The sequence below is a fragment of the Aulostomus chinensis genome, chromosome 19 (genome assembly GCF_037954235.1).
Source record: "Aulostomus chinensis isolate RoL2024-O1b breed Wild chromosome 19, RoL_Achi_v1.0, whole genome shotgun sequence".
In the NCBI taxonomy this organism is placed as follows: domain Eukaryota; kingdom Metazoa; phylum Chordata; class Actinopteri; order Syngnathiformes; family Aulostomidae; genus Aulostomus; species Aulostomus chinensis.
Window position 1 is genome coordinate 11,570,060 of NC_141338.1, and position 23,769 is coordinate 11,593,828.

Below are 23,769 nucleotides of genomic sequence, written 5' to 3' on the forward strand. Positions count from 1 at the left end.
ATCGACCTGCATACTGAAAATGAAGATTTTGATGAAGATTATAATGGTGCAGTAAGTTGCCAGTCAATTTCTCCATCTTCTGGTGAATTGTTTTGTCCATCCAAGTTTGGACTCTGAACAGCAAAAGCTAAGATGTTACATTACTTACTTAACTAACTAACATAACTTACTTGTTTACATTGCTGTTAGCAGGCATATGACACAAATTTTGTCATCACTGGTCTGGAGTGCAAACTTACTATGCAGAGTACACAGCGTTCCTTCCACTTCCTCCTCACTAGGCTTCATAAGAGATATCTGATGCTTGATGATGATATTTCACTGTTTCCATTTTAGAGGAATCGAGGTCTTCAACTAGATTCTTCACCGGCTTTCAGCACTAACCAAATTCACTCTAGCAAAACACTTCAAACGCGTCACCTTCACACCCAGAAGCTCTTTTTACCACTTGTGGAGCCTGTTACTGCAGGTTTAATCTATGAAAATGTTACTTTTAATGGCTTTTTCAGGGGGGTGTGGCTCTATCGATCTTAAGTGTTGAACTTTCTTTCTCTGAAGTTCGCGATGACTCAACCTCAAATGCTCAATTAAGGACTAAAATGTATCCCTCTAATTTTCAAAGGTCCAGTCAGCATGCGTGTGTGTGCGTGCATGCGTGCGTGTGCGTGCGTGCGTGTGTGTGTGTGTGTGTGTGTGCGTGCGTGCGTGTGTGTGTGTGTGTGTGTGTGCAGCTACCGTACACATGTGATGTCTGTTTATACACTGAAGCTGTTTATGGCTGAGTATAGAGAGGTGGATGATCTCATGAGGCCATATGTGTGAAGCGTCTAGGAGATTAAAGTCTGGCTTCAGGAGCTACAAAGCTCCTCTAAAGCTTTTTGGTAACAAAGGCCGAGCTGAAGGTCTGGACCTTTATCCCCTGCCTGCTTGAACCCCCTTCATGCCCTCCACCTATAGGAGGGATAGAGGTCAAGGGCATGAAAAAAAAAAATCCTGTGTTATAATGGTTTGTTGTTTGCATGCATTTTTGAATATCATCCAACATTATTGTGGTATGTTTTTATGAAAAAGAGAACGCAAACCAATCCTGTCTTTACATTTTCAAACTGTGCACAATAACTGCACCCAAGTCCTGTTTTGACTGAACAGACCAATGTTTCCATCACCATCAGATGCAGATGCGAACAAACCATCAATCACCTACAGCTCTGTGCTTTAAAGAGACCACAGAACTCATACAGTGAATTTGACTTTAACGTGCTTACGATGTGTCAGTGCCGTGGAAAAATTTCAACTAAGATTATGCCCAAAGAACGAGGCAGCTGGTGGGTCAAACCATCATGAGATCACGAGAAACCACCAGTCAGGCTTTCAAGTGATGCATCGGTGTCAGCGGTGGAGTGGTTCAGACCAGTCAGTGTCCTTTATGGAGGAAGGGGCGTGGTTTGGTTGTGTTTTGTTCAAAACAGCAGCGTCGGTCCCTGAGGAGGTTTAGCGTAGGTGTTGCTATGGTATCAATGATATGGTACTGATGGGTTTTCACCATGGACAAGGTCTTTTCTCTCATCCACAGACTGGCTTAGGCTTCTGTGTTATTTGATCTGTGTGGTAGAAGTTAGCCTGTGATAGACGGATGGTTCATCCAATCACCTGCCAAGTATTCTTTTGAGAGTATCCACCCTTTTACAGACAGTTTCTGGGCACCTTCTGTGAAATGAACCATCTGACATTTTGGGTTGAGAACACTTGGCTTGCATTGAGAAAAGAAGGTTATGCTTCTGCAGGTTTTAACTGCCGACTCCCATCGAAAGGTTCGGCACTGGTCCAAAAAGTTCCCGTTTCAGACTCCCTGACCATATATGGACATCATCATTTGTTGAGACTTTGACATGCACAGGCAATTTGAAAGTGGTCAACCCTGTTACTGGAACGCAGATTGATGGTCCCGTCATTAACATTCTTCAAGTGAAGTTTAGCGTTTGAGTTCATCTCTCGCTTTCATACGGCATCCCAGCATTCGAAAAAGGTTGAACTGAGGAGCGATACAAGGTGCAGCCATTTCTTCTTCCATGTTTGGCTGAAAAGGGCACTGGAAAAAAAAAATTTCAAGTAGCAGAGCTGCACGTGTGGGACAGGAAGCAGAGTCGGAGTAGAGGTTGTCACACATGCTCTCTGGACAGTGAACAGGAAGTGTGTGTGTGTGTGTGTGTGTGTGTGTGTGTGTGTGTGTGTGTGTGTGTGTCCTTTTATGGTTTTCCTCAGGATAACAGTAGTTGGAAATGTAACCCCAATGGGCTCAGATCATCAGCTTCATGTTTTTTTGGAGGCGAGGGTATAATTTGTAGCATGTAATAACACTGCACACCTGTTGTATCCCACTCAGGGATTCCCCTGATCGCCTTTACAGCCCAAATGAGGTTCTTATGAATCATAAGGTTCGATTTAAAGCACTGTTCTTGGTTCTTTTCTGCAGAAATTGCATATTTGCACAATACTTAACACTTGTATTAAGGTGGAAAATTCTGGGAAGTAAAAAATGTATAAATGAATTAATCGTGTAAATTGTCTTTCTGTCTTAATGTGTGAGTTTCACCGGAGGAAATAATCGCAAAGATTTGAATTTAGACAAAAGACACTGTTGCCAGCTCTTGCCAAGTTAACAGACAGATGGAAGCCCTCTCTTCTGCAGCGATTAGTTTCCTGTGTATGGGTGACATTTGCAGTTCAAATGCTGTACAAATTTAGCGCGAAACATTCCCTGCTGTAGCAGCTGCCCATTAAAATCATATAATTGATGAAACCAAAGTTGACTTTTGTTAAATTTGCCGTAATAGAATAGGAATGCAATAAGTTTGTTTGTGAGTGACTGCCGATATCAGGAACAAGTGGGTTTTTTTCCTGACAGCAGATCAGAAATATTGCAGGGAGTAAGAGAACAAGAAGGATTAAGATTAAACAGTCTATTTCTTGACTAAGAGCAATCCAGTGTGTCTAAAATGAACTCCTCTCCAACACAAGCCAGTCTATCGATTAAATCTTTTCTTCTAGACTGTAATTTCCTCAATCACGCCCTCCCTATCGTTTTAAGAGCTCGATAAAGTCGTGCGTTTTGTTGTTTTCTCAAACTTTGATTCAGACATCTGTGTGTGTGTGTGTGTGTGTGTGTGTGTGTGTGTGTGTGTGTCCTGGTAGCGTGAGCCAGTTAGTCTTTCCTGTCTGCAGATAGGATTCGGACGGTAGAATGTCACATCATCCAGTTATTTTGGCCTCTCTCCACTGATTTCAGTTTGCCAGCAGACAGCTAGTCTTCTGTTTACACTTCACACAACCTCCAGGCCGATCAGGTTTTCTGCTTGAGGGACCTTGTTGTGACCTCTGAACTGTTGAACAACCTTTCCTCTCCAGTTGCAGCCCTATGTTTTAGCTTCCTGCGTTACAGCTCATTTAATCTCTTCTTATTTTCAGACCTCCTTTGCATTGTGAGTCATTTGTTTTTGTTATTTGATTTGTACAGCAGCTTATTCAGGATTATATAAAAAAACTGTTTAAGTTTATGGGGATAAATGAATAACTCTTCAATGACAGCCATTTATATGCAAGAATGTTTTTTAATTGTTGTGCGTGTTTAACAATCAAACAGATCAATGAATATCCTGTTTGTATATTTGATATCATGCTGTGTGTGTGTGTGTGTGTGTGTGTGTGTGTTTTCCCTGTTTATCTCCTCTGCAGGGATATTTGTTAGTTTGCACTTTCTGTGTTGTGTTTAGTACTTATCTGTATTGATCTGAAGCCACTTCCTGCCATTGTTGTGTCACATCCCTGCTGTCTCCTCTCTTCCTGTGCATCGAAACTCCCCTCCTCTCTCCCGGCCGAGGAAACCAGGAGCTCAGAGAGGATATACAAAAGAAGGGGGGAGCAGAGGTGTGTGCGTGTGTGTATCTGTGTGTGCATGTGTGTGTGTGTGTGTGTTTTCTGATAAACCTGGGACAGGCTTAACTGGGACAGGCTGATACTGATGGTGAGCCGGAGAAGCGAGGCAGCCTGTGATAACAGTGACTGAAATGTCTGGTGAATAAAAATGTCGACCGAAAATAGGTTTCCACTATCCCATCACTGGCTCATCACATGGGTTACCTGTGGCGCTGTTTGCATGGGTTCTGCTGCATCAGCACCAGGACTGTGTCCGCATTTTGTCCAGACGTCGTCCGCTCCAGGAGGAGTGAGGCATTGTCCTGGTGATGGATGTCAGAACCGATGGGCATGCTGGTATCTGGGTAAGGGTTCACCCTGGACTGGCGACCCGTCCAGGGTGAACCCCACCTCATGCCCGAAAGCTGCTGGGATAGGCTCCAGTCCCCCCATGACCCTTAACAGGATAAACAGAAGAAAATGGATGGATGGATGGATGGATGGATGTAGTTGCTGCACAGAGGCAACACCCGGACTCATAGAACTGCAGTTACAACCAGAGTAACTGCTAATTCTGGCTTCCTGTGGTGAAGCACTGCGAGGGTCCAAGATTTTAGCGTTACTTGCTGAGTCTGGTTGATTGCAACATAGGTGAGGGTAGTGGCAGGGTACACAAGCTGAATGAAAATATCACAGAAGAAGAGACGAAGGAGCAGCAAAATGATCAGTCTGATTATCACAACTGTCAAAGTTAACCTGAAAAATAAAAACCAAATTCAGCAGTATACAGTATTTTTGCAGTGTGTGTGTGTGTGTGTGTGTGTGTGTGTGTTGAGAGCGAGAGTCAAGGATGTCTGCATTACCATGGGTGACCTCATAGCTTGTTATAATTGAAACTAATGACAAAAGCATATGGGGGTCGAGCCCTTTGGTTTGAAGTTACAATAGCTTATTGTATTGCACCCAGTGTAGTCATGGATGTTACAAAGTGTGTGAACGGAGGATTGGAGAGTGTGTTTTATACGTGTGTGTGTGTGTGTGTGTGTGTGTGTGTGTGTGTGTGCATGCATCTCTTAACCCTTGAAACCAAACCGACTTGTGTTTCAAAAGCTGTGAAGTTCATACAGCCATGAGGATCGATGAAACAGTTCATGTTACGCTTGAAGGGTGAAGATTTAAACACTTTCTTAAATCGCGGAGTGCATTTGGAGTCATTCTCACAGACTCTGTACCACCGCTTGTTCTGACTCATCATGGTTTGGAGAATAATATCAGTCAGGCATCCTGGAGAAGAAATGCAACTTAAGAAATACTCAGTATATTTGATAAAGTGTCTGCTTCTTTTGTTCCTCTTAAATGTGTTTTTTTTTAGTTTTTTTTTAAAGGAGTAAATACAACTTTACATTACCAACTTCCAGCCACCAGTTCCTTTGTGTTAAAAGAGCTTAGGTTGTGTATAACATTGAGAAATTATGAGACATTGTAATTTTTGAAGAAATATGCAACCAGACCTTTCCTGACTGGGCTCAGTGATTTGACTTTGCCAACAAAACAAAGTGTCTCTTGACCATTGGAAGAGCAAACTCTGCAAATAATCATGGCTGACTTTGTAAGAGAGGAGGGGCACAAACTAAGATCCTGAACCTTTGAACTAGAACACACAGAGGAGGAATTAAAAGTTTAGAAGCTAAGCGAGCAAGACGGAGGTACGCTAACTTGTCCGACCGCCATTCATTGTGCTAGCTTAACTGTCTCTGGGGGTCTCTCATCCAGCACAGACAAGACATGATCTGTCTACTTGTGTGGCTCTGGGGAGGACATGACATTTACGTGTTAACGTTAAAAATTGTTCACAGTGAATGTCAATTAATACCACGAAACAGATAAATCGAGTTATAAAAAAAAAAAAAAAACACACCCACGATGGAATAAGACATTCTGCTGTGCCAATTTCTGACTCTTCACATCGGTCTAAAGCCAAAAACAGAGTGTGTTCTTTATAAATATCAGTTTTTGTGTTGAAAACCGTCTATCCACGTACTTTTATGTACACTTCGATTCTACATCTGGCCCCTGGTCAGGTCTCGATTACTGTGAACCCACTGGTCTTGGAAAGACATGCACAACTAATCTGAAAATGATTAAAGAGTGTGTATTGTATTAAATGTCCCGTAAATGTGACTTGGGGCTTTTAAAGCATGACTGTATAATGACATTGAGATCGCGTTACACGTTCTAGGTGCTGATTTTACCCTCGGGCCCCTGCAGTTCCTGTGATTTCAGAGTGTTTTGGTGCAAAGTTTAAAAAATTTTGGAAAGTTAAAGATAGTAAGTTGATAAGATCAATAAGATACCAAAATCTTTCTTGTTGGGTCATCCTGGCTGTACATTATCCCTCTGCAGCAGACTGACCTTCTTTCTTAAGACAGGAAGTGAGCTCTGGTACAACCTGTTGTATAAACAGACCAGAGAGGACATGTGTTACCTCACCGCTTCTATAAATGATGAATGAACCCTCTCCCTTTTGTTCTGTCTGATTTCAACTCTTGTCCTGCGGAAGAGACTTGACCGGGACCCGCCTTTCTTCAGTTCTAATTTTCTCTGACCGCTCCAAGTTTATTTATACCTCCTCATGAAAACTGTTAGGGATTTTCCTCTCTTCTCCTCACGTGAATATTTGATAAACATTTTGAATTTGGCTCAGACGACAAGAAACAGGAAGATTCATACCAACAGAGTCTCCTGGCTGACTGACCAACTAACACAAGCTGGGTGTCCGGACTTCTGTGGAGGGTAAGGAGCTGCCTGCAGTGGGGTCATCAGGGCTATAAGCTCATAAAAAAACCATCTTGCAACCTCCTGCATATGTGCTGATTAGGGTCAAGAAAGTGCCCTGTGATTGCACGCGTCCATCGGAACACACAAACCTTTCCTCCCAACACTTTGCTGAGTGTCATGACCCTGAACAGGAAAACCCGTGTGGACAATAGTGAGTGAATCTGATTTATGCAAACAGAACAGATTCAGCCAGGATGGACTGATTGGTGCCACAGCAAATGGAAATCGAATTAGTGTATTTGGGATGTTAATCAAATCTGGCTTGAGGCCGTTAATGTCCGGAGATGCAAACATTGCAGGGTTGTCCGGGAAGAACACAGGTCCGACTGTTGCATGAAGGAAGGCACTACAATGGCCCAGAGGCCTGTGCCAGCACACCAGCAGCACATTCCTGATGCTGAACCAGTGACAGTCAGACAAAAGCCCCAATCACTGCAGCTGTAACAACTTTCCAGAGTTGTAGATTCTGAGTTTTATAGTCTGATAAACCTTCAAACACAAGGTTTTGTCTGGAACCCAGCACTGTTTTAATGTCATCAATATAGAAAAAGACAAAGTTTCACACATTGCAAGATAAAATACCGTCTTTGTTTTCTTTCTTTCTTTATTGTTACAAATGTTCCGCAGAAAATTGTCAAGGCTTTAAATTCTGTCAGTCTAATAAAAGGGATAAGGTCACGTTAAACAAAAAAAAAAAGGAAAAATGGAGGGTAAGACACATCAAGATGGGCAAAACATAAAAAAATAAATAAATAAAATGAAAGTAAAGGTCTCGATGTCATCTGGATCGGTGCAGATTTCATCTGAGATCCTGTTTGTGTGTCGAGAACACGTGAAACCATCACCAGCAGCACCGATGTGGGAATAAACTGTTGCTGTGTTTTGGCTACATGCATGTTTAGTTGTTGGAACTGTGTTTTCTTTAGATAAAATGTTTGTTATTGGCTGTTAGCCTATATTTCCTTTTTCTAGATATGCTGCATGCTACACTGACATCACCTTATAGGATGTCACAAAAACTGTTTGTAGTGCAAGAGGTTGAAGGGACACTTCACCCCAAAATGAAAAGTCAGTAATTATCTACTCACTTTCATGATGAGGGAAGGTCAGGGGAAGTTTTTTTATGTCAACCAAACACTGCTGGAGTTGGTTTTCAACAAAAAGGAGAAAAAAGAAACATAAAGAAGGACAGAACTGAAAAATTAAATTAAATTAAAGGACTTAAATATATATTTTGATATCAAACTAAGCAAAGCGCCTTTCCATTTAAATTTTAACCCTTTTAACTACAGGATAAACTTGAAATTAAAAGTTAGAATACACAGGTTTAATGTATTTTTGTCCATATCAAATCAGAAATCAGTTCTCTTTACAGGGAAATTCTTCAGGTGATTAACTTCATCCAGTCTTGAATGTCATGAATAAAGCTTCAGAATTCATTCAATGGAAAAATGAATGTTTACAACACCCCAACACACACTTCACCATCTAATTCAGCCACGCAAACCCGCCTGACTCAGAAGCTACATTCACTGGAGAAGTGATAAAAGGTGTAAACGTCTCATCCTTCTGGTCCTTGTGTCTAACAAGCTGGTGTCAATCACCTGATTGTCTATGCAGAAAAGACTAGGTGGGGAGGGGGGCAGCAGCACGGATACAAAGCCCAAATGCTCAAGCTCTCTGACGGCGCTTGAAGTGTCAGCTTTGACAGCTTTCAGCTAATTAAAAGTGCAGATAAGACTGTGTTTGTGACCGATAGTGCAAGAGGCTGTGATGGCTCCGTGTTTGCCCCGGGATGCGTTTATCATCACGTCGTTTCTGTCAGACGTGTGACATCATGAATTTTCTGATGGCTGACTCAGAGTTACTGGGATCACAAACAAAAGCCTTGAGGAACCAGCTGTCTCAGCACAGGGGGGTTCAGTGCATGTGGCCTGCAACAGCTTAACACACACATCAAACAACTGTCAAACCCCCACTAATGCACACACACACACACACACACACAAGCCTAAACAACAAGAACACACACTTAATGCTCTGTTGGTGCTACAAGTATCACCAAAAACAGGCCCATAAATGTGCAAGGTCACGATAAAAGATCAAAGAGATGCTCTGCAGACAGATACTGTGATGTGTGTGTGTGTGTGTGTGTGTGTGTGTGTGTGTGTGTGTGTGTGTGTGTGCCTTTCTACCTTCAAGCGTGTTATGCGAGGCCATCTTTATTTCTGTTATTAACTCGTCGCTGACAGACGACCATCGGGGATGAAGACGGGCGCAACTTTGGTGTGGTCGTCCTCCTGGTGTGTGGTTTACAGCACAAGACCACACACAAGAGGGCAAAACAACAACACAATCAATTAAGGACACAGGTGGGCAATTAAGAGGACAAACATAAAAAGAATGTCATAGAGACAGGAGAATTGGTGCGTTGAGTGAAAGGACTGATGCTCTCTTGTTGGAACTCGTCACAATAACTCGCTTTTCTGTGCAGGCGTCTTTCATTTTCAAATCTAAACTCTCATCTTTGAGAAGTTCAGTCTCCTCCACTTCCCTGATGAGGGGATTTTGGGTGAAGTGAGTGGGTGGATGGATGCATTTGCCAAGGAGTGGTGTTTTATTTTGTTCACATCCTCGTCAATGAACTAAAAACAGACTTCAGTGCCACCAGAGAAAGGATAGGAAGCTCGCTTTGATTTATTTATTTTTTTGGCCCGACGTCCTGCAGAACGCCGGCTGGGTTGGACAAAGAGCTGAAGTAATTAAGAGAGAGAGGACATAAGCTGGGCGGAGGCGTGTAAACACAATTACATCAGTGTAATGAACAAACATCACAATAACTGGCAAAACCAAACAGTCCTCTGAGAGTAAATGACGGTAAAAGCAGAGGAGACAGGAATAAATGCTTGTCTTCATAATGAGAGGAAGGCAGAGGTCAGTGGTGAGAGGAAAGGAGGATGGAGGAGTGGAGGAAGGGATCAGTGGAGGAAGAGATTGTTGAGTGATACAGTAGTTGTGTCTAAAGTTCTGAGTCCCGGCGCCACTGTGGCCACGCTGCTGAGTGGCCTGCGGATTGAGGCGTCCCACCTGGGCTGGATAATACACCCAAGAAAGGCTTGTTAACCCTTTAAAGTCGAGTGAAGTAGCTGCATAGTCAGCATTTACTGATTTCCACGAAAACGATGTGTAAAATTAGAACATGTTGTTTTAATTGAAATCTGAGGCTGAGCCTGGTCCTAAGAACAGTGCAAACCTTCATGTTTCCATCATTACCGCCTTCTATGGGGTGAGTCAAAATGGCTGCCTCCAGGCTAGATGTTAATGAGTCACATGATTAATTTGAGGTAAGTGCAACAGGTGGGTAGTCATGTGATTTATGTAGCTAATACTGTGCTCTTACAGATGGAATTTGGAACGTTCCCTTATGGAATGTGTCAGCTACATATTTTATTAGCTTCACAACCACAGCTAAATGACTCGTTACACAACCATGATTTGATGTGTGTGGTTAATATTTGGAAAGTCTAAAATAGCAGTGACATTTCCTGGAAACTGGAAACAAACTGGAATTTAGACACTTTGTCCAGCAGAAGTTTCTGCTGCTTGCTCTGTTGTCCTGTGTGGCCCATTTGTGTTTACCTCAAACCCAAAAGCTGAACTTTCTTGGCTTCATACGCCACTGAGCAGCTTTCAAGGTAATGAATGAGGCCTCGGCTCAGACGCCGTATCTGGTTCTCTTGATGCAACCGTGGAAAGGTGCCACCTCCCAGAAAAGAAAGTTTACATAACAAAGAGGCAACATGGTTGCCCCAGAATATCTGCTCTATTTGTGACAAACAGCCTCATCACTCATGACAAAATAAATGAAATGAAGCTAAGGAGGTCAACTGTCAGGTTGTGTACTGACAATTAGCTAGTGTAATTTAGCTCGTCAGAAAGCCAACATTAATAATAACAAATAACAATAAAAACAAAAATAGCTACATGACAAAACAGACAGTTTTATTAAAGTATAGCAAAGATTTAAACACACATATGAGCAAGTGCGACCCAACTAAATGACAAAGTATCTGTGTTTGGAACGAGTAAATGTTTTCATCTTTCACAACAAAAGCTGCTATGTCGCTTATCTGCTTCTTAAGAGCTCTAAAAATCATCAAGTGAAAAATATTAAGTAGAAGAAAGAAACTACACATAAGAAATAACATTACCATGCACAAATATACAAAAGAAAACTTTTTTACGGGGAGGTCGGCACATAAAACCCAGCTAGGTACACAACGAAGATGTGTTTTCACCCCCCCACCACTTCCTGTCATCCAACATCCAACATCCAACATCCAGTTCTCTTTGTAAGAGTCTGTGAGTTTGCTGCTATACCAGGTATTTTTAGCGTATTGCTAAAGCTGTTGCCAGCTTCTTTATAATATTCATCCATGAGATATTCTTGTAGCATGTTTATGTTTAGCTAATCTTGCTCTCAGCTTTGCTCTCAATATATAAAAAATAACAGCCACGTGGCAGCCCCACATGAGGAGTTGCAATTTGTAAATGACTTTATGGTTTGACCTGTTAGAAAAGTAGTTGGTATTGTCACAATGATTGCAATTCCCATGCTAGCTCTGATGCCTTGCCAAGTTTAATGTTGCACATACGCTGGCGGGGTGGGGGGATTTGGAAGCCTCTGGAAATAGTAGTTACACCACTCAGTCGTATGAAATATTCTATACATACATGACATCATATTCGAAATTTATGGAAACTTTCTAATATTCACTTCGGCTTAATCTAAACACCTCCATAATGAATGAAAAAAAGTTTTCTCCAATAAAAAATTGGATGGATAAACAGTGTTCAGTGTCTTTTTGTGAAAATGGTTGATCACATCACATTTGACATTTTTTTTTAATCCCTTCTCTTATTTAGTATTAGTATAGGACATTTTATTAGATATTCAACTGGCTTTGATTGATCCATTTTGTTGTTTATCAAATGACAGAAATCCATCCATCCATCCACTTTCTTCCGCTTATCCTGTTAAGGGTCATGGGGGGTGGAGCCTATCCCAGCAGCTTTCAGGTGAGAGGCAGGGTTCACCCTGGACCGGTCACCAGTCCATCTCAGGGCCAACACATAGAGACAGACAACCATTCACACTCACAGCCACACCTACAGTCAATTTAGAGTATCAATCAGCCTCGTCCTCTCTTGATGTCTTTGGACTGTGGGAGGAAGCTGGAGTACCAGAGAGAACCCACACAGGAACAGGGAGAACATGGAGACTCACACAGAAAGATCCTGTGATGGAGCCTGGACTCAAACCTGGAACCTTCTTGCTGTGAGGTGACAGTGCTGACCACTGCACCACCGTGCTGCCCCATATTTTTTCCTTTCAAATAAATCAAAAGCTTACAAAACATTTCTTTTTCTGTGCCACATCACTTCTTTGTGACTCCAGAATGCAGAAAGGGCCGGCCATGTATATTTAGCTCGAAGCCAACATTGAGCCTCTCAGCAGCAAAACTGTCCTTTTATGAACTCTCCAGCACGCCATGCAATGCAATCCATGTCTTTTTCATCACTTGCGTGTTTAGTATTCCATCAACACTTTGATTTGCACTAAGTACAAACTTAAAGATGTCTGGGCTAAGAGTTACAGCCCAGCCTTTTTTCTTTTCATTATTTGTGTTCAAACATTTTTAACACATTTTTGCACGGTCAGTCTCTGTTAGTTTCAAGCTAAATATTTGTTGCTGGATCTTTCTGCATTTCGGAGTCATATTCAAGTAATGCAGGAAGGGGGGAAACTGTCTTCGTGAGCTTGACTCCTTTTTTGTGAGTACTTGAAAGGCAAAGTACAGTTTTTTTGTCTGAAGTATCACTTAAGATGTTATGACTATCGAGTATATAATTTGATTCATTCCAAGGCTTTATCAGTTTCTCTTGTAAATTTAAATGGTGGAATTTAATCCAGGGCTGTCTGGCATATTTAGAGATAGTCATCAGTTTATGTGCTTCATATACATTCAGGTCTGAGGCCAGTGAGTTATTTGTCTCATCTTATTGTTTTTAGCTTGTGGCTCTACGTGTTGGAGCATGTTCTGCCATGAAAGAGACTGCTACAGGATGGAAATAGAGCAGCCTATTCAGATTTCAGCAGAGCACTACGGTGCCAGAACGACTCTCAATTTATATTGAAATTGACTACTTGGTGAAACTTGTCATGTCCAGGCTTGACTCATGGGCTACTCTCCAACATGTCTAATAAACTTTCTTCCCCTCAGAGAAATAAAACAAAGTCATCATATATGTGGGAATTACAAGGAAATTTGATCAGGAGGGGGGCATTTCTCTGCTGAAGAGTCATCCTTGCAGCTCTCATTTGGTAAAAATTGATTCAAAATAATAATAATGAAGACGAAGTGTTACAATTAAGAGCAATGAAACCTGTTTCAGTCTGACTGGTGATACTGCAAATGCAATGAATGGGCATGCTCTTCACAGCAGAGAGGAGAAGGGGAGGAGGGGGCATCCTGGGAGGGTTCAAGAGGAGGGGGTGTATATAAGGGTGAGTCGATATCACATGTAGCAACAGACTTCAGAGTGCTGAACTGTGGATCTATCTGCTACACACTTCTGTGTGAGAAGAGAAGGCAGAGAATAGAAATGGAGGCAACCGAGGACCCTTATGATTACTACGACTACGAGGAGACTGAAAACTCCACCATGTGCGATTATTCCGAGTGGAAGCCGTCGTACGCCGTCATCCCTGTGCTCTACATGCTCATCTTCATCCTTGGTCTCTCTGGAAATGGAGTGGTCATCTTCACTGTGTGGAGAGCCCAGGGCAAGCGGCGAGCTGCAGATGTCTACATAGGAAACTTGGCCCTGGCTGACCTCACCTTTGTGGTAACGCTGCCTCTGTGGGCTGTTTACACAGCCAAGGGCTACCACTGGCTGTTTGGGGTGGCTCTATGTAAGATCAGCAGCTATGTGGTCCTGCTAAACATGTACGCCAGCGTCTTCTGCCTCACCTGTATGAGCTTCGATCGCTACCTCGCCATCGTCCACTCTCTGTCCAGCACCCAGCTACGGACCCGTGGCCACATGCGAGCCTCCCTCACAGCCATCTGGGTGCTGTCAGGTCTCCTCGCTGCCCCCACTCTGCTCTTCCGCACCACCAAATACGATCTAAGCAGCAACCGGACCACCTGTGCCATGGACTTCAGTCTGGTGGTGACAAATAAAGACCAAGAGAGCCTTTGGATTGCGGGTCTAAGCATCTCCTCTTCAACACTGGGCTTTCTTCTGCCTTTCGTCGCGATGATGGTGTGCTATGGTTTCATCGGCAGCACAGTCACTCGCCACTTCAACACCTTGCGCAAAGAAGACCAGCGTAAGAGGAGGCTGCTGAAGATCATCACCACGCTGGTGGTGGTGTTCGCCGCCTGCTGGATACCCTTCCACGTGGTGAAGAGTGTTGATGCCCTCTCCTACCTGAACCTGTTTCCTGCCACCTGTGCCTTCTTGCGTTTTTTGCTGGTAGCTCACCCGTACGCCACCTGCCTGGCCTATGTCAACAGCTGCCTCAACCCCTTCCTCTACGCCTTCTTTGACCTGCGCTTCAGATCCCAGTGTCTCTGCCTACTCAAACTCAAGAAGTTCTTGCATGCAAGCCCTGCCAGCTCCCTGTCCTCTCAGAAGACGGAGGCCCAGTCTCTGGCCACAAAGGTGTAGCTAACCCCAAGAGCCCAGAGGCATGCTGGGAGGTAAATTAAAACAGTTGGTGCTTGCTCATTGATGATCTTCGGTCAGTTGACTCAGTGGTTAGACTGGAGAAGGTTTGTAGCATCTGGACGCATCCGGCTTCTCTTTCAAAAGCAGGGAGCAGAACTTATATGACTACAAGGAACCAAGCATAAACCTGACTGAGGAATGTATTTTTAAAAAAGGTCAACATGTATTTGTCTTGGTTCTCCTGTGGACTATGAACTCTGAAGACTTGACCTCAAGTCACCATGAAATGTACCACTCATGCATTTCTTGTTTTCATTTGTAAGCACTTGAGGTGTGATATCTACCAGACTGCTCAATCTGTAGTGTCTGCGCTGCAGCTGGCAGCGTTACATCTGTGTGTGTGTGTGTGTGTGTGTGCGCGCGCGTGTGTGTGTGTGTGTGTGTGTGTGTGTGTGTGTGTGTGTATCAGAAGGGTGCACCAGTCTGCAAGAGGTGTTTGAGTCTGATAAGAGCGTTGTAAGGCGAGACAGGATAGCAGGAGGGAGGGGGAGTCCCAGACAGACAGACAGATGGCAGCTGACAAATGTTTTCAGGCTGGTATAGAGCCCAATTAAAAGGTGACTGCTTTGACAGCCGGTATGTGTGAGTTTGTTTCTGTGTGTGTTCCTGACAAATATATTTGTCATACAGCATTTTGTGAATACATGTTATTTTTGACTCTGAGATTTGTAATAAAAAAAGAATTGTGCTCTGACAAACATTCTTGATTCTCTGGTCTCTGTTACTTGTGATGCTGAGTCTTGCCGAACTTTATTTTCTCCTCTGCAGTGAATGTGCTTTTTCCTGTCTGTGCATTGCTGAGGGGAGTCAGCCTCACTCCCATTGTGTTTCACGGGGCAAAAAATCAAAGCATATGTCTGCAGGAAATGCATGTTGGACTTCTGTTTCCTTCTTCTCATGTGTTTGTTTCTTCTCTTACAATTCACGAGAATAAACATTTTCAAGGGAATCAACCACGATAAATTCCTTTTACCGTCATCCGACATCACCGAGGTATGATAGCGTTGTTTTGAGCAAACAAAGGCAACAACAGATTGTTGAGCTTTGAATTAGAATTTAATGATTAATCAATTTTGACTGTAATGAGCTTTTTACAGGACGTAATCAGCGACAGCGGGGAAACAGAAGGACGGGACTAATCCAGGGTTACTGATTTCGATCTCCTGTGTAATACCTGTGATGGAGGGTGGCTTAGTCTCAAGGATTCTACCATCGGAATGAATGTGAATAAGGCTGAACTTCCTGTGTCTGTATCTGAAGGGTAAAAAGACACGCCGTGTAACATGAAAAATAAAATCCAAAAGTTTAAACTTTATTTCATGTATCTACCTGCTACAGAGGCTGTCAAATAAAGGTTTTAGCAGGCATTTCTAACAGTGGTTTTTTTTTAATATGTTTTTATTGCCATTTTAGGTGTAAATGGGTTCAAAAGCTAAAAACTGTAGCACAATTGACGCACTGAGTCTGCACAACACCGCGTTTTATTGGGGAAAATCACATACATTACACTTTTAAATTCCACATGGCGGCTTTATTTTACAAGCCTCACTATTATCCTCCACCTGTCAGCATCAAAGCCTGCAGTTAAAGATCATCTGGATAGATTATTTTCAAGTTTTATGAAGCGAAATGTGATCAAATTACATAGATTTCATGGCATGAATATGGCCGACACCGAAGCTGGAAACAAAGTGCTACAACTATGATTTATGTCCTTTGGTGCACACGGCCGGTGTTTGTCTGAGAAACCATTACGCAAATGTTTTCATTCCTCTCTAATAACAGAGTCTGAAAATTAAGTGTCTACGCCGGGACTGGGCTTGCCGTGGGAGGATCCCGACCGTCTTCAGCTTCTCCCTCTAAACCGTGCAAACAATAAATTCATTGAATCATACAAAGGTCTCATTTGTTCATCTTACATAATGGGTTTAAACATGGGTTTTTGGTATATTCACCATTGGCAAGGTGTGTTTTCAGGGGGATAAATACATCAAATCAAAGTCCAATAAAGTGATGATAAAGTCATAACAGTTCTTATATTCATGATGGATTTCATTTGAATTAAATGCAGCAACAACAACAAAAAAGGCTGTCTTTGCCACATTTAAATTCTCACTTCCACAAGCCTTTCTTGTGTAAATTTGCTAATGAGAAGCCAGAATGCAGTCTCCGTTAAAGTTAAAGAGGGAAACTTCATAATCCAAAATAACAGAAACATCTGACCTGGACGAGGTGAACAACTCTGATCTGGCAATAAAATCCAAATCATGTTCATTATCTCATCGACTTTTAGTGTATTTTTGAGTGAACGGACGCTTTCAGTCTGAATAGATGAATAGAAAGGTATGAAACAACAGGCGCGGTAACAGAGTCAAAGTGTGATAGTACGTGTGTTTGGCTATTAGGTCATGAATATCAATAGACTCTTAAGGAAGAGTTTCTATAGGGGTGGAACTCTAAATCATCAGTTATTGTATCTATGGGTGGCAAATAGCCCTTGCAATTGTTTTGTTTTCAGCCAGGCTTGCAGCCAGGCCTTATGTGTGTGAAGCATGTGTCTGACTGACATAAATCAAACCCCAATAAACTGGCTCAAGCAAAAAATAGACAGAGGAAGCTTGCATGCATTCTCCTCCATCCAAACAATGGAAGCAAAGCAGCACAGCCAGCAAACCGGACCTTGAGCCTGGTATGACTGCTGAGTATCAGGATGGCAAGCTGCCCCCTGAAGTGTCTTGGAGGACCCCATGTTTTCTGCTGCTATGTCTCGTAGCACTCCTCCCTGTCATCCCAGGAGGACGATAGACCTCTCGGACAGGATAGAAGTCAGTGGGCTGAGAGGAAGACAAAAGGGCGGGTGAGTAAGTACAAGGTTCCTGATCAGGGATATCCTGCCTTTCAGATCTCACTGCTTTTAAGGCCCTCAGCGAGACATGCATTGAGGGTGCTTACTCCAGAACCTCTTCTGCATTGGTCATATGGAGGGTTAAGGTTGAGATATTTTCACCAAAAAAAAAAGCACTATTGTAAAGAAGACTTTAACGCCTTTATTAGTAACAGACACTGACCCAAAGTGACAAGCCCGTTGTCTCCCTATCTCCTGACATGGCAGACATTTCAAAGGCATTCACACAAGACCACCATCGTTAGTGGGGACACGTCGTTTCCGACAGCGAAAGAAAAAAAAAAAGTGGAAGTGCCCAAGCTTTGGAAAACTCCGGATCTTGCGTTATGTGAGTCAGATCATCCTCTTCACGGGACACAGAGGGTCCCTTCATTCCCTCCTCCATCCTCTCCGTTGTGCATCCTTCCATCCCTCAGGTCTAAATGGATGCCCTGTAATCGGCAGCCGGACCGAGCCAGTAAAAGAGACTCAGCTGTTCTGAGTGAGGCATCTCAGGTAGAGAAAACTGCACAGACGAGTGAATTTACAATAAATGGTGCAGGAACAACAATCCAGAGAGGCCTCGTGGCACACAGCAGCAAGCTGAGCAGAGGCAAACATAAACTGCTCTGTGTGATTGCTGCTATGTACTGAAAGCTTCTGTAACAGCAAGGAAGTGTGTGTGTGTGTGTGTGTGTGTGTGTGTGTGTGTGTGTGTGTGTGTGTGTGTGTGTGTGTGTGTGTGTGTTGGGGGGGGGCTCATGGAAAAAAAAAGGTCCTTATTAGCTGCCATACATGGTAGAAGTGACTCTTCTTGGGGTCTCACAGAAGTAAAACAAAACCATACATAAAATTAGCATTATTAAATTATCGATGTTTTTCCTCATATAAGCAAACTATGAGCCTTAGTGGCTTTTTAAGAGTTAAATACAGAATTTTATCAACCATGGGCCTACAAAAGTCCTCTGTAAACACTGCTTACACAAAGAGCATGAATGAAAATAAAATATGGGGACAGATGTGAGACGGCAAAACCAATTCATAGTTTTTCAATTTATTCTACAACTGTAAATAACCAATAAAATGTTTCTTAAAAGGCTGCCATCTACCAGTTTAATTTGTGTCAAGTTTCTAGTCAGCTGTGATGAGTTTTTTTATTTTGACGTGCGTACGGTTTGAGCTCCAGAAGAGCACAGGTGTATTTATTGGAGGGGCAAATCGAAGATGTGTTTGAGAGATGTTCTATGATGCTGCTACAAGTGGTAAGTTTAACTCCCAGCTGAACGGTAACAAGGTTTTGTGTTATGTTGTATTAAAGGTTTATGAACTTCTCTCCAGCTGTAGATGCTACAAGGTAAATATAAAGGTCAGTAGAAAAAGGTAAAGCGACCTTTTCACACATCATTTCACGGTGGTGCGCTTCAAACCTGTTTAGAAAACCCAGTTCCAAGCCTGGGTTACGTAGGTAATAACTCAAATAATGACACTTTATTTGGGTTAATGTCAAAAAGTTAGTCCTGGTGATGCCCGCATCAACCGGTTTACCAACCATTAAGATTTTTACCAGTTGATGCTTTTGCTGACAGTTCATTAAAACAATGACAGGTCAGGTGCATGGCCATATTTCAGTCAGTCAGAAAAATACTCAATAGCTATGATAGTTGAATTTGTATAGTGTCTTTCAAAGATCCCAGGCTGCTCTCAATCTGTGTGAATCCTCCAGTTCCTTTTGCTGTATCAAAATAAAGTCTTTCAGATGAAGCACACAAATCGCCTAAAAATGTCCAAGTCTCTCTGTGTGTCCCTCTAGTGGTGGATGCAGGCTGCAAGGAACTTGGGAAGATCATCAGGGTTCTAACAGCGCTCAAGCACCAGCACATCCACCTAATTGACAAAACTTTTGTGTCTGTGCATAATTCATGCATGGGGGGGGGGGGGGGGGTGTTCAATGTCCCTAAAGACAAGTATGTGTGCTGCACTGCACTACACAGACAGCCATTATATTGATTTGACATTTCAATCTTGGTGTACGATCGCATAGACAACTTTGGAGCCAACCAATACTTAGTTAAATAATGACTACGCCATCTTATGAGCAGGATTTGTGATATCACATTTTTTTTCCGGCTAATTAATATTAAGCCAGGTCATTCTGCATGTACTGTATGAACTGGTGCCTTCATAAACAGTATATATATACAATATATATACAGTAAATATATATCTGTATATATATATAGATATATATATAGATATAGATAGATAGATATCGATAGATATCGATAGATAGATAGATAGATAGATATAGCTAGGGTCATGACATCCTGTCTAGCTGGGGGGGGGGGGGGGGGGGGGTCAAGTAAGGTAACACGGGTACAACTTAAATGACCGGTTCAGAAGCAACATTGCCATCTAGTGATAAAGTCGGATCAACGCCGTCCCGGAACTGTTCTCTCCGTGCGGCAGCTACCTCCGGAATCACAAAGAAAACGGACCAGTTTACGCTATGCTAACTAGGCTAATGTTGCTGCGGCCTTTTCCGGCTAACACAACTCTCTCATGAAGTTAACGTTGTAGCAGTATGTTGTCCCGCGGCCAAAAGCGGGTATGGAAGTACGTGGAGGAGAATAAGTTGCTAAAACTGAAGTCGTATCTGCGGAAGCACCGGGAACTGGACGTTAACTTCGCCGTGGGCAAGAGGCAGAGGAGCCCGCTGCAGCTGGCCTGCTCCCTGCGAAACGACGCTGCAATGCGACTGCTGCTGGAACACGGAGCGGATGTCCTCCAGAAAGACCGAAGAGGAGACACAGCGCTACATGTAGCAGCTAACGGGGCCCTGAAACACGGGGAAACGGGTGAGGAGGACAGTGGAATGAGCTACTGATAGATTTCTTTTTTTTAAACTTTAATGTTTCGTTACTTAGGTTGGTTCCTTTGGTGTTTCCTTTAGCCTACATCGACCTGGTAGTGCCACTCAGAGAGAGCTGTCCAGAGGCTATGACCGTTTGTAACTGTGCCGGAGTGACACCTCAGGACCTCATGAACTGGACCAAGTTCACACCGGTATGTAGGTAGACGTGATGGTGATAATAAAACAACAAATGTAGGGCTGCATCTAACATTAGTGCACTGAGGCTGAGTAAAATAAATTCACTTATTTGCCGTATGTCAAGCATATGTAATGACTTAGTTTTAATGCGATCACAAATCCTACAGCAGTTTGATCAGACTAATTCTGATAGATGTGGCAGTGTAAACTGGTGGCAGACATTGGACAGACATTCCTCTCACATTTTACTGTCTCTAATATTAGACCTTTTCGTTGCTAAAACGCCCGCTTATTTTTCTCCATAGTATCCACATCGTGTGATGTCACCGGATACTACGACTAGACTGGGCAAATAACACACTTTACAACCGTCACTTTGCTCTGCTCTTTGCTCCTCCCGTGTTGTTTATACTCATCTTCATCCTGCTGCAGCTTCCATGACTGAAAACTGTCCAGTGGCTTGTTTAGAGAGGGTGCAGTTTAAATAAGTTACTGTGGCAAAATGTGAACTAGGATCAAGGAGGAGCAAACCAAAGCTTGAGGGCGCCAGTCAGGCTGCTTTTGTAGACAGAAAGGCCTCAAGCTAAGCTAATGACAACTTAGTTAATGGTGATTGTACTCTAATTCTTTGCAGAAAACAGCGAACGCCGGCTGTTCAACTGAACGTGAGGCAGAGAAAGAATGGCTGGAGAAGCTGTTTGGTGAATGCGAGGATGAGTTCTGTGAAACCTTCGGAGTTTATGATGGTACAGTTTAAAACCAAACTCGAACACTGGTCCTTGTTTTCATATTCGTTCTTGTGATAATAATGCTGCTGCGTTTGGTTCACAGCTGATGATTTTCTTCCTGTTGATGACGATGAGGAAGACTTTGGCGACTGGGCTGACCGTATTAGAAATGAGTATTTCCAGAAAAAAAACGCCGAAGCTCAAAGACTGGCAGCCTCATGCTCTGGAGGGAAAAAACGGAAGAAGGAGCGAGAGGAGGAAAGCTACAAGGAGCTGCATGAACGGCTGCAGAGGGAACATGAGGAGTATTTGGCTCGCGCTGCCCGCAAAGAAGAAGAGACTCGGCAGGTGAAGAAGCGCCGCTACGATGAAGGCTGTGCCGCCACTTTCCAAGCTGGCTCCTCAGCGGGCAATGCTAAGCTAAGTTACAGCGACATCCCCTGGCCAGCAGGGCCACGCGGCACCGTTCAGGAGATGGTGGACGTGATGTTGCACGGGGTGGACCGCAAGGATGTGCCGGTGTTTCGTAAAATGCTTCGCAAGCAGCAAACGCTGTGGCATCCTGATAAGTTCGCTCAGAGGTGTGAGGCCCGACTCGAGGAGCAGGACAAGCAGCGGATCCTGGACACGGTCACAGCTCTGTCTCAGGAGCTGAATCGGCTCGCTCAGAGTCTGAGGACGTAAATCTAGAATATGATGACATATAGTTAATGTACACGTTTGGATCCAGGAGGGTGGGATTCTTCCACACCTGGATCATGTTAGTCTGATGTAAAACATCTGCTTTCAATTTGATGTATTTATTTATTTATTTGACATCAGGAGTTTTTGTGGTCTGGAGTTAATCTATGCTTTTTCTTAAATTACTCATTTCATGATTATTAAATTCCAAGCTTTATTCAGATTTCTAAAACCCAGAATCACTTTTGTGTTTGTTCGTGCCATAGTTTCCCACCTCAGTGTTCATCTCACCGCTGACACACTTAACACTTAACTCAAGACACCTTGAGGGTTTGTACAGCCGTGAAAGTCCTTGGAAATTTACAGATTTCTAAAAAGCTGATTTCCAGGCACAGAGAAGTTTTGGAATATGAATAAAAAAACAAAGAATAAATACTCCCACACTCACTTTTCTCTGCTTTATTCAGTTCCCAACATTTCGCTAAAGCGTGTACGTTCATCTGGACGGAGGGGTTCTTTCAGAGCTTCTTTCTATTCAGCACCAAACAAATGTGATTGGATAATTAGAAAAACAAAAACACAGGAAATGACATCATGACATTGCTAAAAGAGAAGGAAGGGATATGAAAACAAAAATATAAAAAGATGGAGGTGAAAAGAGGGTAATTAAATAAAGCCAGAATGTTTTGATGTTTTTGTTTATTTAGGTTTATTCAATTAAGTTCTGCAATGATTGACTACGATACCAAGATTAATATTCCTTTTTAGTAACATACTCTTTTGCACATTTTAACGTGGATTTTTTTTTTTTAATTCTAATTTTTCAAGTATGGTTTCAAAGATTTCTGGGTCATAAAATGTTGCTCGGAAGGCCTGGAAACGCGTGCAACTTATTTTATTAAAAACGTGTGTGACCCCCGACGTGATGTACAAACACACGTTCGTGTTTTCTCAAAACGATAATCAATACCAAATTCAACATGAAGCCTCAATTTAAGGTTTTCACACACAAAGGGGAGCAGATAGTCGGCCCGCTTTTAGTGATGGAACTGAATAAGAAGATGCGCTGGTTGCCAGGTTTGTCAATAATCCCCCTCTGTGTTCAGCTGTCGACGAGCAGACATGAAAACGAGACAAAGGAACAGAATGGTTTGGATCCGTAACTACACGCTGTGGATCATTCTCCTCTTTTGAATGAAAGAAGGAGGATGAGAGTGATTTAAGATTATCATTATTTGTTTCCCCAGTATTTAATATACCTATTTAATTGATGTCAATACTATCAGTCTCAAAACAAGTTAATGTGATGTACAATCTGACAAACGTGTAATCACTGTGAATTTGAAATAAAAGGTCTTCAGAACATTCAGAAAAAGCCCGTAAATCTTATATTTAGAAGATACTGGGAACAGAATTATGTGCATACCAATACATCAAAAAATGACTTACATCTACTCATCGCAATGCCATACTTTTGAATAGAGAATGTCTATTTAAATATTTATTCTTCTGTAACCTTAGTATGTTCTCTGCACAATTTATTCATTGTTTAACACACATTTTGCACATCTGAAGGCTGCATGTGAATAGGATAAATATAGAACAAAGGCGAGGGAAGGTCACCTTATTTTTATAGCTTCGTCCACGCTCAGTGATACAGAAATACACAGCAATCGAATATTCATTGAACATAAAAAAGGACACGAGGAAATTACCTATAAAATCAGCGGCTATAGAGTAATAAATAGATTATAATCTGATACATAGTGATAGTAATAAAAATTACAATAGTATTAAAAACATTACATCCATTAGGGTGTGTGTTAGTGTCCCGAATCCTATTTTATTTTACGAGAGCACCTTAAAATGGTTCACCCACT

At 42.5% G+C, this 23,769-nt stretch overlaps 2 protein-coding genes across 2 annotated transcripts; both read left to right on the forward strand.

The window, feature by feature from the left end:
- The first annotated feature begins 13,359 nt into the window (after positions 1-13,359).
- LOC147244056 (apelin receptor B-like) lies at positions 13,360-15,742 on the forward strand. The gene has a single exon (XM_086187041.1). It carries the CDS (start codon positions 13,417-13,419, stop codon positions 14,485-14,487), a length of 1,071 nt encoding a protein of 356 aa, XP_086043167.1. The 5' UTR covers positions 13,360-13,416; the 3' UTR covers positions 14,488-15,742.
- A 4,164-nt stretch (positions 15,743-19,906) lies between these two features.
- Positions 19,907-23,136, forward strand: nfkbil1 (nuclear factor of kappa light polypeptide gene enhancer in B-cells inhibitor-like 1). Its single transcript, XM_086187209.1, has 4 exons — positions 19,907-20,286; positions 20,382-20,494; positions 21,115-21,226; positions 21,312-23,136. The coding sequence occupies exons 1-4, from the start codon at positions 20,013-20,015 to the stop codon at positions 21,890-21,892; spliced, it is 1,080 nt and encodes a 359-aa protein (XP_086043335.1). The 5' UTR covers positions 19,907-20,012; the 3' UTR covers positions 21,893-23,136.
- Positions 23,137-23,769: the final 633 nt, after the last annotated feature.

Excerpts from the sequence above, each read along its gene's own strand:
- nfkbil1 (XM_086187209.1), top strand. The coding sequence starts at position 20,013 with ATGTTGTCCCGCGGCCAAAAGCGGGTATGGAAGTACGTGGAGGAGAAT. Across the intron at positions 20,287-20,381 it reads CCTGAAACACGGGGAAACGG|CCTACATCGACCTGGTAGTG; the intron begins GTGAGGAGGACA and ends TGTTTCCTTTAG. Across the intron at positions 20,495-21,114 it reads ACTGGACCAAGTTCACACCG|AAAACAGCGAACGCCGGCTG; the intron begins GTATGTAGGTAG and ends AATTCTTTGCAG.
- LOC147244056 (XM_086187041.1), top strand. The coding sequence starts at position 13,417 with ATGGAGGCAACCGAGGACCCTTATGATTACTACGACTACGAGGAGACT.